Source organism: Dendropsophus ebraccatus, chromosome 6, assembly GCF_027789765.1.
Source record: "Dendropsophus ebraccatus isolate aDenEbr1 chromosome 6, aDenEbr1.pat, whole genome shotgun sequence".
In the NCBI taxonomy this organism is placed as follows: Eukaryota; Metazoa; Chordata; class Amphibia; order Anura; family Hylidae; genus Dendropsophus; species Dendropsophus ebraccatus.
Genome location: NC_091459.1, coordinates 32822646 through 32838442, shown reverse-complemented (window position 1 = coordinate 32838442; position 15797 = coordinate 32822646). Strand labels below are relative to the sequence as shown.

General features: G+C 39.9%; 1 protein-coding gene across 3 annotated transcripts; it reads right to left on the bottom strand.

The window, feature by feature from the left end:
* Positions 1-9439: 9439 nt before the first annotated feature.
* Positions 9440-14992, bottom strand: LOC138795536 (uncharacterized). 3 transcript variants are annotated; one of them, XM_069974764.1, is made up of 2 exons: positions 12276-14992; positions 9440-11733 (listed from the first exon to the last, which is right to left on the bottom strand). In XM_069974764.1, exon 2 carries the CDS (start codon positions 11581-11583, stop codon positions 10120-10122), a length of 1464 nt encoding a protein of 487 aa, XP_069830865.1. In that variant the 5' UTR covers positions 11584-11733; positions 12276-14992; the 3' UTR covers positions 9440-10119. The 3 variants fall into 3 exon arrangements, with proteins under 3 accessions (XP_069830865.1, XP_069830866.1, XP_069830867.1); XM_069974765.1 differs by having other exon boundaries at positions 9440-12424; positions 14377-14992; XM_069974766.1 differs by having other exon boundaries at positions 14377-14992.
* Positions 14993-15797: the final 805 nt, after the last annotated feature.

Below are 15797 nucleotides of genomic sequence, written 5' to 3'. Positions count from 1 at the left end.
GCTTCTCTGTGTATTTTTGTTTTTCTCCTCTGGTGTGCCTTCACCTGTTGACCTGATGCGTTGTTTTTGTGGTGCATGCCAACCTTGCCATGCTGATGCTCAGCGCTTTGCACAGGAGTGTTGTCGAGCCATGCCAGCATTATTAATTGTGAAACAGCTGCCAGATTTAAGAGGATGGACTCACACAGGACTTGACACTGACATAGGATATACTGTATCCTGGTACTTTTTTTGAGGGGTATATTTTAGGGAGGAAAGTGACTGTATGGCCAGAAGGTCTTTCCTGCTGTGTAAACTGTACTTATTATGAGTGTGGAGAGCATGAAGGGCTGCAACTGAGAGTATAGTGCAGGGCTAGCTGGGAGCAGTAGTGCGCTGTCATGTGGAAGAGTGGTATGATGCTAGGGACCCCTGTGTACCACATATACCTTTCAGAGAAGTTATTCCAGTCCTACAGAGTGCAGGCAAATGACCTCTCACCAGGGGCGTATCTAGGGGTTCAACCTAGGGGGCGCGAGTGAGTCTCAGTGGGCACCCAACCGATTATGTTACCCATAGGGAACCTCAGTAGATGACAATGCTTTCCAAATAATAAAGGGAATATTCTGCTACATTATTCATAGTGAACAGGGACTGAGAACAGTGGAAAAGACTTTCTACATTTCACATATATAAAAGAGAATGGAACCAAGTTGTAATACCACAAACATCATAGAGGAAGCTATGGCGCTGTTTGTTTTCTAATTAGCCATTCATCCATTCTTCTATCTCTTTATCTCATATCTATCTGTCTTATATCTATTGGGCAGCATGAGGACTACACCATAGCTGATGGTCAATGACCAAATAGGCAACATCCGAAGGGTATACCTGCAATACTAATAGAGTAAATGTATAGTACAGATGCTGGGTAATAACAATAAATAGTCCCATGCAGTTCAAGGCAACTATACTAAATATTCTATATGCAAAAAAGCCAGACTACTGCAACATAGCTAAATGGAATAATTACTTTATTAATTCATAGAAACAATACATGACAATACATTAAAATATAGGAGAAATCAACCACGATAACCATAGTGTACAAGGTATATGACAGCAGCCAATTTATGCCTCCATGTAGTATTTTTAGACCCAATTTTAGCCCTCATATAGTCCGCAGGGTCCCTCTATGCTCTCATATAATAAAAAGTCCACCATCTATACCTTCATGTTGAAATTCAGCTTCTCTGTGCATCCATATGGTAGGTAGTCCTTCTGTGACCCAATATAGTTATTATTTCCCTCTGTTTCCATGTAGTAGTAGTTAGGGTCCTCTATGCCCTCATATAGAAGTTAGACTCCCTCTGTGCATCTATCTAGTATCTATACCTCTCTATGCAGGCGACCCCCCCCCCCCAAAAAAAAGTAGTATTCTCCATGTAGACATGCCTTCCAGCACCACCACCACCCTCTATTGTGAGTAGACTGTACTGTACCTCCAAATTAGTTACCCCCTTTTCAGTTAGCCAGCACATCCCATACCCCAACCCACATGGAAAACATCCTTCCCAGGATTTAGTCCCACCCACCCACATAGGTCTCCTCCTAACTAAGGAAAAAACTAAGGAAAAAAGCCATACTTACCTGCTGTGCAGTTGCATTACTGTAGTCTTCTCATGTCAACTCTCTCCCTGCTCTGTGAGTGCACGAGTGACATTACTCATGTTCCACAGCTCTAAGGGAGGGAACGGCCTCTTATGGCCACAACAGTTATTGGCAGAGTAGAGAGCCAATGCTCTTCTCGCCTTGTCAATCACCCTGCTGCATTTAACTGTATGTTCTCCTCGTATACAAGCGCATACAGCTAAATGGTCAGACATAATATTTGGTAGCCGTGTGGGCCCCCCAGGAGCACTGGTACCTGGCCAGGGGCCACCTACAGCCAATTTGTTGCCAATAGCTTTTGCGGACAACATTAACTGGCCAAATCTTCAGTGGGCCCCACTGAAGATTCTGTGAAGATTCTGTTTGGGCCCGGGAGCAGCTGCCCCCACCAAATTACTCTACTGCCTCTGACACAAAGATTCTTGAAACAACTTGAGCTTTACTAAACAGTTTACACTCAGTATCTTACCGCACAAGTTGATTAAAGCTTTATCACTTGAAAGTAGGGAGATCTGATAGCTTTCCCTTTAAGAGGACTGCTGTTAGCAGGTTCACTTATAAATTTGACTCTTAGACAATTTAGAGGGAAGATGTACAGTAGTTTGGTTGCTATAGTTGAAGACTATTTAAAGAGATCACAGTCCAATTTAGAATACAACTCTGCTGATTAGGGCCTTTACAGTTTGGCTTGCTGTGACTTGAGAAGAAGAGAACAGTCGTGCTTACAGGAAAATTCTGCAGACCTGTCACATGATACCTGGAGGAACCTGAAGGATGATTAGTATTATCCCCAACCAGAAGCCTAGAAGAGGACAGCAAATCCAGGGGGTCCGGAAAAAAGAAGCAATTTCTCCAACCCTGGTCTAGATGAAAAAGATGGAGATGGATCCTTGCAGCCTTGTGCCTAGTGACTTGCTGGGTATCTTACTGGATTGACTACAGCCACATACTGTAGCTGGCAAAATGACAGAAACAGACTTGCAGGGACTGATAGACTTGGGTACTGGCCAGAGGTCAGGCCCTAAGGAGACTGTACCCACACCCTTGACTCAGTCCACCCTTTTATGGACTGCTGGATTTGTTCTCATTGGTGGAAAGATGAGAAATTATAAGAACTCTACTTGGTTGAAAGGAATGGGGAGATTTTAAGATTATTGTGATTAGTTTAGGGAGGAGTGGTGACTAGACTGACATACTGTACTCTCATACATGTGACAGGGTGTGGCATATTTAAACAGCAAAAACTAGTTAACCCTTGAACAGTCAAGACCTTTCATTGTATGCCATAGGCAGTATGACAAATGAAATAGGAACACATGCATAAGACACCTGGTACCCCAATATAGCATAGAATTAAGTGCCAATAAGCTACCTGACAACACTATACATTCAGCAGCTGTATAACCGGGTCCTGAATGCACTTAGAATGCACTGAGCAGTGGACAAAGTGTGAGCAGTCCTAGAACCAGCTTTAAAACCTATCCTCCTTTATGCAATATTAATGGACTGGTGGAACAAAGAGAACAATCTCTAGAGCATATTTGTAGGTTGTTAGTCCTCTGGCACTCCAGTATCCCTGATAGTGTCACTCACCCCAATGAGCCTAACACCCCCCCGTAGACTGGATGCTTATGAGGACTGGGTATCTATGAAGACGAGGTCCCACTATCTGGGATGTAAGGAGGATGGTGCAGTAGTGTGGGCATATACATTCCTTACAAATCCACAATAACTTTATTGATATTTATTATTTGGATAATGTTTTCTCATAATTTGGACAGGTAATCCCATCAGAAATTGGAACCCGTAACTCATAGTTCAATAATAATTATTTCCTCAGAATTTTTATTGTTTTTGAATTGATTGGTTGTTGTTGATTGGTTGTTTTTGAATTGAGTTGATGATGTAAAGTTTGATTTCCAGATCAACAGAAGTATTGAAATATGAATTTAGATTTTTTAAAGTGAGTAAATGTTATTTTACATTTAACATGCATAAAAAATTAATTATCCTGTTATTGAACTGTTACTTTGGCCCACTTATATGTCGTGACACTGTACTTAGCAGTTCATAAAATTGGAGACATCATTAAAAAATAAAACAATAAAAAGTATTTAAAGTCTTGATAAAATTCAGACTCTTAGTGTAAAATGTAATTACACCCAATTATAAAAGTAATGATACCCAATTATCATCATCCAGCTTTAATCCTTGAGGCTGGGTTCACACTACGTATATTTCAGTCAGTATTGTGGTCCTCATATTGCAACCAAAACCAGGAGTGGATTAAAAACCCAGAAAGGCTCTGTCCACACAATGGGGAAATTGAGTGAATGGCCGCCATATAACAGTAAATAACTGCCAATATTTCAATATAACAGACGTTGTTTTAAAAGAACAGCAAATATTTGTCATTAAATGGCGGCCATCCACTCAATTTCAACATTATGTGAACAGAGCCTTTCTGTGTTTTCAATCAACTCCTGGTTTTGGTTGCAATATGAGGACCACAATACTGACTGAAATATACGTAGTGTGAACCCAGCCTTACTCTTATAGTTACCTCTTATTTTTCAAGAATAAGAAAGCTCTTCAATATTAGATCTAAATCTTTCACATCAGCTACAGTACCCACCACCTTGTGTGCCAATGCTCTGGTCCATACACCCATATCATACAACTCCTTTAACCCCTTAAGGACACATGCCGTACCAGTACAGTATATGACTGGCGAACACGGCTATTAGCGGGTGTGGGCCAATCACCGCACCCACTGATTGGACGCTTAAATGCAGCTGTCAAAACTGACAGCTGCATTTCAATGCCGTTAAAATACATCATTGGTGGAGCAATGGCTGTGATCAGGCTTCCCCTAGAATTGATCAGCAGTATAACGGATTTAATGTAGTATATATATACTACATTGAAACCTATGAGAAATCAGTTAACAGTACAATGTTGCCCCCGAGTGTTTTTTAGAGTTAATGTAGTTTTTTTTTTTTAAGTATTTTTAAAAACAAAAGCCCCTTCCCATAGTAAAAGTTTAAATCACCTCCCTTTTTCAATTTTATAAATTAAAATAAATATCTAAATTAACATATTAATTGATCACATTCCAGATCATGCACGGTAAATGGAGTAAGCGCAAAAAAATGCCAAAGTGCAAAATTGCACACATCAAATTGAGAAAAATTATATTAAAAAGTGATTAAAAAGTTGCATATATGCAAGCAAGGCAGCAATAGAAAGTACAGATCATAGCGCAAAAAATTACACCTCACACAGCCTCATAAACCAAAGAATAAATGCATTTTAAGGGGGGTAATAGAGCAATTTTAAGAACATTTAGCTTTTGTTTTTAGTTTTATTTTTTATTTTTTAAAAGCCTTTGCAAAGTAATATTGATGTTGTAAAAAATAAGGGCTCATGTGGGTCTGTAGGTGAAAAAATGCAAGTGCTATGGTCTTTTAAACACATGGAGGAAAAAATTAAAGTACAAAAGCGAAAATTGACTCAGTCCTTAAAGTGTACCTGTCGTTATAACTTTCAAAATCTAAATGAACAGTAGATGCAAAATAAAGCAAGTTTGCAATATACATTCATTATTATTTTTTGTTATTATGCTGTAAAACAAAGCTGAACTTACCAGAAATCCAGGTCCAGTCTCCAGATTTTCTGACTTGTGCTGGTTGAAAAAAACAGACTAAACACAGGAATTCCGGCCAGTACAGAGAGTCACAGCTCAATGTGTCCATTAATCACATGACTGCCTTCTCTCTGTGATCGCTCAGATGGCCTGGGATACACAGGACTTCCTGTTCTCTGACTTTCCTGTTTTTTTGAGAAAAAAAGAGTCAGAAAAAAGGAAGTGCTGTGTTTTCCATGATAACTAAAAAAAAAAAAAAAGAATGTAAATTGCAAACTTGCTTTATATAACATCTACTGTTGATTTAGATTTTGAAAGGTACTGTATAATGACAGTGACACTTTAAGGCAGTCATATCAAACTCTGGCCGTGGTGCCATTATTTTTGGCCCGCCAAGCAATTCAGAGTTTAATTTACATCTGGCCCGCTATGGCTACTATATAAGAGACTATGGGGAGGACTGGCTACTATATGCTACATGCAGCTGGGGTGACGAGCAGATAATGTATGCCTTGGGCGGTGGGGGGTTAAAGGGGCTGGTTACATACTCGCAGCAAAATGAAAATTCCAAATTTCAATAGCTGTTTCACTTTTTTTTAAAAGTCCAGATGGGTACAACACTGGCTAGTCTCTAAACATCAGGGACATCTCCAATTAGAAGGTTTACATTACATTTAAGCAAAACAGTGAAGGGTTCAAATCAAAGTTATTTCAAGGGTTTTTCAGGACTTTTCAATAAACTAGCATTGCTTTGACTTCAGTCTTTGCTCTCCTCTATGTCATGCTGTCCTTTTTGCTACAGCTTCTACTAAGCTACAATATTAGCTTCGCCTACAGGGGAAGGGCAAAAATCAATGTAAAATTCCAGCCAACCCAAGGTAGGGACACCTGTCCTACCCACCTGATGATTCCACCTGTGATCATATCCAGTGGAAGGAACAGGAAACAGATATTGAATGTGACATCACAGGAAGTAAATAAATGACAGACAGAGTGGTCATGTGATTAAGCCTGAAAACAAAAGAAGAGCTAGAAATAAATAATGAAAGTGTATATAGAACATACAACACCCACATAATTCAATGTAATGCTAGTTCATTAAAAAGTACTGCAACACTACTTTACGTGTCCAACTATATAATAATTTTCAAAGTCACCTTTTTTTAAGTCCCTTTTATTGTATGCGCAAATCCAGGACAAATCCAGATAATCCAAATACCATTTAATAAAATAACTTTTGAGGTTTATTTTATTCAACTAGGAAATTTAAATTTTAAAAAAGAAGGCTAGATGAAAGTTTTACCAAAGGTGGCTCTTGGCTGTTTCTGTCATCCCTATAGACTGTGAAAGAAACAGCAACAGTTATGTATGAAGAATGGACCAGATTCAGATTCAGGGACTCAACTTCAGTGCTTGTCAGGGGTCCTAGTGGTGGGGCTTCTGCCAATCATAAATGTATGACCTATCCTAGAAATAGGTGATGACTATTTTATGTGCCATGTAGTGATGAGCGAGTACTAAAATGCTCGGGTGCTCGTTACTCGAGATGAATATCTCCCGATACTCGAGTGCTCATTTCGAGTAACAAACCCCATTGAAGTCAATGGGAAACTCGAGCATTTTTGCAGGGGACCCAATTTCGGTAGAGGAAAGGTCGTGTGAAAACCTGTCAACCTCAGAAAATGATGGAAACACAACCGAAATGGACAGGAAACAGCAGGGGCAGCATGTATGCATGACTCTGAGGCTGCCTAATCGCACCATTATGCCAAATTCTGGGCAACAGCTGTGGGATACAATCTGTTGGTGGCTGCACCTATACACACTCTGTGACACCCCCTTTACACTGAGCAAGCAGTAGTGAACTTAAATATGCCTTGCGTAAGAAATACAGAAATCAGAAAATATAGTAGAGGACCCAATAAAATAGTACTGAGCACTTCTTAGTGGTCTGTATGCAACACCTAATGTCCCGTTTCTGCAAGCAGCCGATCACCACATTGTGCTGCTGAAATCGTGGTAGCTGCACTGCAAGTCCCAGCCAGCAGTCTGTAGTAATACAATTTAAAAATGATTTGAAGCCCTAACAAGGGCTGTTTGGTTGTTTCGATAGTATTCCCTGCCTACTGGAACGCGAATTCCCTCCCTATAGTCCTCACAGCAGCAGCTCTGTCCCTAATCTCTTCCAGTATGCCTGTGAGCCGAACCTCGGTGGCCGAGATTTTTATATGGCAGGGTCATCTGATCTGGCCAACCAATCGCTGCTATCGACATGTATGTGTCCCACGTGATCGCAGAATGTACCAAAGAGTCTCCTGCATGTTTATTGGCTGAGAAAAAGCGCTGAAACTTACAGGAAACGGATAATGAGATTTTCTCGAGTATCGCGAGATGCTCGTCCGAGTAACGAGTACCATCTAGTAATAATAATAATAATAATAATAATAAATTTATTTGTATAGCGCCAACAGTACCCTAATACTTGAACCAGTACCAAGCTCGGACGAGCACGTTCATTCATCACTAGTGCCATGATATTTTTGTTTGCCAGGATATCCCATTCTGTGTTATTACAGACAGTTGCTGGAGCATCTCAAATAAGTCTTGATCTGGAAAGTAAGCCAAGGATAGTTTCTGATCACTGCAACACCACAACAAAAATCCCATGTATTAGCATATTTTTACATTTTTACGTTTTCTGACTCTGTCAGAAAATAGGAAGTTTCCGAGTGTCCAAGATTCCATGATAACTAAAAATAAGTAAATAATGAATGTAAATTGCAAACTTCCTTTATATCACATTTACTGTCGATTTAGATTTTGAAAGTTATAACAACGGTGACACTTAACATTTTACTTTAGATTACATTTTAAGATTTGAATAGATTTTGCATTTAAAGTGACACTGTCACCCCCTTTGTGCATTCTGACATCTCTACACAGGTGTAAAGGGTAAATTTAGCGTTTTTCATACGCTATTTTATATCATACGCGTGGTGCTTGCTCAAGTAAAAAGTTATCTATTATCAATTGCAGACTGTGTTAAGTGGACGGGGCCTTGGGGCAATAGCGCCACTTAACCCTGCCCACCAGAGGGGGTGGGGCCTAGACCTTTAGGCCAGCCTGTTCCAATGGCCGAAGAGGGGGCGGGGCCAATAGTGGTGCGGTGGGCGGGGCTAAGTGGCTAAATGGACTAAATGTCGCGAGGCCCCCGCCCACTTGCAAAAAGGAAGTGACAGTGTCACTTTAAGGGTTATTTATTCTCATTCTTTAATCGAGAAAGTTTTTTTTCATGTATACAGAATTTTTTATTGCCACTCTTTGTAGATATGTTCTGCTGGTACAAAAATAACATGATATGATAACCTTTTTTCTATTTTTCACATAGTTCTCTTTGAAAACAATCAACAAAAATCAACAATCTCTGCAAACATTGGTGCTGCAATATAGAATCTCTATCCCTCCCCTAGTGAATCATTTCTTACATAAGCTAAAAATAACTCTCAGTAAAATAAAGGACAGAAAACACCTGCTCCTGCTCAAAATCAACTAAATTATCTGCAGATACTTCAACTAAACACATTATTATTATAATCAAGGCCTACATAGAAGGGAAAACAAGATCCAATTGGTGAATGAATTATTAGGCAAATTTTAAGCCTCTTAAAATCACTTGTTTTGTATATTGAATGGAGACTGACCAATCCGCATCATAAAATCAATCACTTTACAGTATTTCAAGCCATAAAAAAGAATTAACAACATCATTTAAAATAAGGAATCAAACATAAGGAGGAAAGAAAGCCAGGCAGTGTGTCTGATGAGTGTCCTTATAACTTTCAAAATATAAATCAATGGGAGATGTGATATAAAGCAAGTTTGCAATTTACATTCCTGCGTAGAAGACTACTTTTTAACCCAGGAAAATCTCCTCAAATGTCTGGGGTCGTTTTATATGCCCGGGGTCGTCTTATAGGGTGGGTGCTGAAAAACTTCGGAACTGGACTGGAGAATCTGTGGTTGCCGCATATGGTGGGAGGAGCTAAAAAACAACAGCTGCACCCCAGCCGTATGTGTTTTGCTTAGAGCTTAGGTTCTTTGGATTCCGTTATAGAACATGAAAAGAGAGTCAGACAAATCAGCAATAGTTAAATATAGTTTATTAAAAATATAATAAAGCACTTACCACACTGTTACACATCATTGATGAGGTTCCGAAAGGGGGATCATCAGGAATTACGTCATCAAGCCCGCAACAGGTAAACATCAAAACATCAGGCAGCACAGGCGTCCCTTATACTGCCGACTCAAAGGTTAACAGGGACTTGATGGCGTTTGTCCGTTTATATACCCCTTTTTACGTCATTAAAAGTAGGCAGTTACAGATGTGTTCACACATCTGTAAGGCATTACTTAGATAACTCGAAATCAACCCAAACATTCTGGCCAGGAATGTCCGGGCAGATATCCAAGCCACGTTTCTCATCCCAGAATATGTCAAATGTGACAAAGTGCAGATATTACAGTATCCAAGATATTACACAATAAGTATGGGTGAAACAAAGGATATATGAGGTGAAGTGAACTGTCTCAATAGACCGCCATTTTGTACTGCGGCAGCCATGACACCTTGGTTTGGCGCCATTTTATAGTGCGGCAGCCATCTCAGATGATAGTCCGCCATCTTAGATGATGGTCCGCCATCTTAGATGATGTGGCGGACATTTTGTGTGCTCCAGCCGCCATTTTAGGTGTTTCAACCGCCATTTTATGTGCTAATGGCAGGGATTTTAGCTTTAGTATCACATTCCACCCTAGACAGGTCATGAAACCTTATATGCACCATAAGCCACTTTAACTGTTTGGCGTCTGGTTGGTTTACACATCGTGTACAAAGATGGAATGCATTGAATACAACAACAACTTGTGATTAATAGAGCTATTATACAGATTATGATCCCAACAGCCTGTCGAAGGTACCCAAAATTGGGCAGGAACGCTAATAGCCAATCCCACCGCCCTTGATTTACATCCTGTTTTATGTGGGTAACCATTTCATGTAATTGCTGCAATTTATCATGAACATCCTCTGAATGATCAGATAGATTGAAGCAACACATTCCTGCAAAACTATCACATCCATGACCATGTTTGAGTAATAGGTAATCTATGGCAGCTCTATTTTGTAATATTGCTTTCTTATATGAGTGCAGGTCCAATAATATATCTTCTAAAATAGCACTGGTAATATTTATGTTTTTTATCATAAAGCAAGCCATGCGTGCTATAGTGCGATGATTATATACAGCTAGACCAGGCACCCCTATCAGTGATGCAGCTAGACCTATATATTCTGCTCGCGATAAAAGCTGTACATCATAATCACAATTCTCAGGCAGCTGTTCAATGCTCCTTTTGTGTACAGCCCGTTCCTGGGGTGTAGGAACCATCGTTAACGTTAACCTAGCCAAGGCACATAGCCCTCTGGTTACGTTAGCAGGTATATAAGTATAGCTACTATTACTGCAAGACAAAACCCATCCGGGTGGTAGGGGTACATGTTCATCTAATGATGGGACGGTCAATGTTCTTTGACATTGCATTCGCCGCCCCACCTTTAGAATTTGACAATCCTTTTCAGTTCTATCACAAATCTTTGGTAAAATCTTTGGTAATGTTTCTCTCCGTTCTGGTTGTACCTGTATTGGTTCTTGATTACCTTCCTGTGCCTCTACGTGTACATGTGGTTGTTCTTGCACCTTTTCTTGTGGTTCTACTCGTACATCGGTATGTTCCTGCACCTTAACAGGCTCCTGTACATCAACACGCTCCTGCACATCAACACGCTCTTGTACATCAACATGTTCCTGTACATTAGCATGTTGCTGTTGTTGTTCTGCCTCATCTACTTGTGTTAGCACCGGGGGCTGTGCAGGGGTGTGTACAAATAATTTGTTACACGCGGGAATATAATCTTTATTACATGTGAACTCAAAGCATAACTCTGCATCTGTCACAGCCCCGGTTGCTATTCTAATCATGTTTTCCTCTAGGTTTGCATATGTAGGACAATTTAAACAAGCGTAATAAGGACTTATCCAATCTCCATGCACAAGTAAATCAGTCTCCTCTAAGTCAGTGTCATTTAGCTGAATTTGTAGTAACTGTGTCCATGTTGCAACAGGAGTTGGTACAGCGACCAAACAGGTTTCCAGGACATTGTACGAATATGCATTTTTTAGGCAAAAGTCTGTCATGTTCAGTACTCGAGCTAGGTATAGCCACATATTCTCTTTGGTTTTCCATAGTTCTTTTTCCAACTCTCTTGCTTCTAGTTTTGGATCGTTCTCGGATAAGTGGAGGTCCTGACAGGACTCGTACCAGTCCCATAACAGCACGGCTAAGAGGCATCCACCGAGAATCACTAGGATCTAAATCTGAGGAGGACAAAATTACTCACATAAATATACATTGGTGACAGGAGTGTAATGTTTCTGTTCCAACATTATGTAAGATTACTTCAATTTCACCTTGATAATCAGGATCAATTATCTCATTGTTTACCTGTACACCACGTAACCTCAGGCTGGATTGTCCCAAGATTAACCCAAAATGTTCTGGAGGAAATATTATTCCCAGTCCAGTGCCTAAGGCTTTTATTTCTCCAGGGATAATGGATTCAGTCTCAGCACAATACAGATCTAACCCTACTGATTGTGGTGTAGCTTTCAGGGGAGATTTTAGCTGTATCCCTAACTTGCATGGGTGTACCATCAGTACACCTGAATAGGTGTCTACTGCAATGCAAGCATATCGACAACCTTGTGACTCAGTTAATGGCCCAATATAGTCTATTTGCCAAATTTAACCAGGTAATGTACCTCGCAAGATGTGTCTCTTTACCACCCTGGACACTAAACTGTGCTGCGAATGTTGACATACAGGTCACTGTTGTATTATTGTCGTTATAACCTCTAACCTGAGGGGGACACCTCTGGTTTGTCCCCACCGGAAGGTGGCTTTTTCTCTCAGGTGTTCACACTTTTGGTGCTCCCATTAGCCAACCCCAATCCTGGGAGTACTCAAGTTCTTCCTCACTGATTTGAGCCTCAGCAATCTTTGTAAAGTCTGTCAAGAGAACTTATGTTAGTATGAGCATCAACATGAAAAACAGTTACATTCTCGAGTTTCCCCTGGAATTCTATATTATTTTACATGAATTGTTTTTGTTGCTCTAGAAATCTGAACAAGCTTCATTTTCAATTTTCCTATCAAAACTGGATTAATTTGCACAGATTTTACTCCAAAAGAATATTTATCAGCCAAATACAATTACTATCCCCTTAAAATGTCTATACTATTTAGATGTGGGATTTCTTGAGATAACAAAGAGAAGCAATGTCACTCAGTCATAAAAAACTAAATGCTTCTTTATTTAATAATCAGGGGGTTTGTTGCAGGTGCCTTAATATTAAGCAGCACCTTGCTTTCCCAGCTCACATACTCTGAGCCAGATTCTCTCTAAACTTAGGAGTTCTAGGTTTATATACAAAATTTACCCAAAATGCAACACTTTTAAAGCAATATATCCAGGTGTTCACTTTTAAACATAAAAAAGTTTCAAATTTATCTTTTCTTACACAGCATACAATCCTAATACACAGTCAAAATAAATAACATAGACATACACAAAATAAACAGGAATTCAAAACCCACAATAGCTGTGTAGCTCCCGCTCAGCCTCACCTGGCAATAATCAAAGCAGCGCTCTATATACACCCAGCACCCCCTACCCATCTGCTTACTCCTAGTAAGCTGTGATGCTGTATGTGTTGGTGGGAAAATGCCGCACCAGTCTGTCTGTAGAAATAACAGTGGATAGAAAGAAGTTTTGCTGGCCAGCAGAGAAAGAAAGTAAAGACACAGACACAAACAGACAAACTAATACATTATTCCCCCCCAACACCTATAATATATTCAGGTGTTGTGATTACAATAACACTGTACTGTCTAACAGGAATATTCAAATATTAGTTCAAATGCCAATGTCTTTCCGACCACCAAGCCCCCTAAGGGTTACTTTTTGCCCATTATGCATATCTGGGTTCCCAAAAATAAGTTTAGCCTCTGCCCTCGTATCCACTAATGCTGTTACATTTTGTGCTTTTTATTTCTTCACTCAATCTATAAATTAACATGGGGTCGGGCATCTACACGGTGGGCTTGGCTAACCTGTCAATCATAATGGTCCCGGAGAGATTCTCCACAGAATGCTCTCCTTTTCTTTGTATTCTGATAACAATGCTTTCACCACTTTAAACAAATCTGTAGATTCTGCTGCAGCATTGTCATACTGTTCTTTGTGTGATTTAGAAACTTTCTTTCCCAATTTCTCTCGATATATCTTCCATAACTCAGCAGTTGGAACCCTGTCAATATCCTTGGCAGGCACTCCAGCGCTCAGCAACGCCCTGAACCTATCAGTTCGGGACACCATTCCATCCTTGCCTTGTTCCCCTGCATATTTTTTCCTCTTATATTTGTATTGTGTTACCCTCACAGTTACTAGATCAGCGAGCATTTCATTCTTACATCTGTGCATAGTTTCCTGGGACTGAAGGGTAAACAATTGCTGTTCTAGCTCACTGACACAAGTTAGTAACAACCTATTTTTCTCATCTTGCTGTTTACATACGGCTACATAATCATTTTCATAGCTCAGCGGCACATTTTCTAAACATTTTGTTACATCTACTGGGCTACAGGTTCCTAGTTGTTCATCCCAACTTTCTCCTAATCCTGTAACTTTAGCCCATTCCCTAGCTAAAACGGTGTAAGGAGCCAGCTCCCACCCCGGTATTACATCAATAGTTTTTTCAGAACTGATTTGTGTCTTACGCTTAAACATGTTCACAAGATCTTTTCTTTTCTTATTCTATAATTGGAATCCTGCCGACTACGCCAAAAATGTTTTGCTTAGAGCTTAGGTTCTTTGGATTCCGTTATAGAACATGAAAAGAGAGTCAGACAAATCAGCAATAGTTAAATATAGTTTATTAAAAATATAATAAAGCACTTACCACACTGTTACACATCATTGATGAGGTTCCGAAAGGGGGATCATCAGGAATTACGTCATCAAGCCCGCAACAGGTAAACATCAAAACATCAGGCAGCACAGGCGTCCCTTATACTGCCGACTCAAAGGTTAACAGGGACTTGATGGCGTTTGTCCGTTTATATACCCCTTTTTACGTCATTAAAAGTAGGCAGTTACAGATGTGTTCACACATCTGTAAGGCATTACTTAGATAACTCGAAATCAACCCAAACATTCTGGCCAGGAATGTCCGGGCAGATATCCAAGCCACGTTTCTCATCCCAGAATATGTCAAATGTGACAAAGTGCAGATATTACAGTATCCAAGATATTACACAATAAGTATGGGTGAAACAAAGGATATATGAGGTGAAGTGAACTGTCTCAATAGACCGCCATTTTGTACTGCGGCAGCCATGACACCTTGGTTTGGCGCCATTTTATAGTGCGGCAGCCATCTCAGATGATAGTCCGCCATCTTAGATGATGGTCCGCCATCTTAGATGATGTGGCGGACATTTTGTGTGCTCCAGCCGCCATTTTAGGTGTTTCAACCGCCATTTTATGTGCTAATGGCAGGGATTTTAGCTTTAGTATCACAGTATGCGGCGACCACATGAAGGACAGAGCAAGCTGCAGGTGTCCAGGGTATTTAAAAAAAGAGATACGGTAGAGTGGCACTGTGCCCAAAAAAACACTACTGTTTTACCCGTTTGGCCACCCTTGTTTTCTACCGGTAGTACTGTACCTCCTTCTCTGCCGCTCAGATCTGGTTGATCTTTTTTTATTAATTTTTATTTTGAATGCTTTGGAAGAGGGGTAGTCTTATACAGCGAGTATATCCCAAACTCTATATTTTAACTGGAAAAGTTGAGGGTCGTCTTATACACCCAGTCGTCTTGTACGCCAGAAAAAAATGTAATTTTTTTTTTTGTTATAATTCTTTAAAAAAAAAAATACTATACTTGAAATATAGGTCCAGCAGCTTTTTTGTCTTGTGCTTGTTGATAAAAAGACACCAAACACATGAAGTCCTGGCCATTATAGAGAGTCACGGCTCAATGTGTCCATCAATCTAATCACTGCCTTCTTTGTGAGCTCAGATTGACTTCCTGGGTTTAATCTCTTCTTTCAACCAGCACAAAACTAAAAAGCTGCCTTCAGGAGACTGGACCTGGATACAAGTAAGTATAGCATTGTTTTAAAGTATTATAACAAAAATAAATAAATAAACTAAATAGCAAACTTGCTTTATATCACATCCCCTGCTGATTTCGATTTTGAAAGTTATAACAACAGGGACACATTACCCATTTAAGAGTAACAGCCACTTCAGGTGATTTTTAGGATGCCCTGTCCTGTGTATGTTTATGAGGAGCGGGACTATTTCTGGCCATTCTA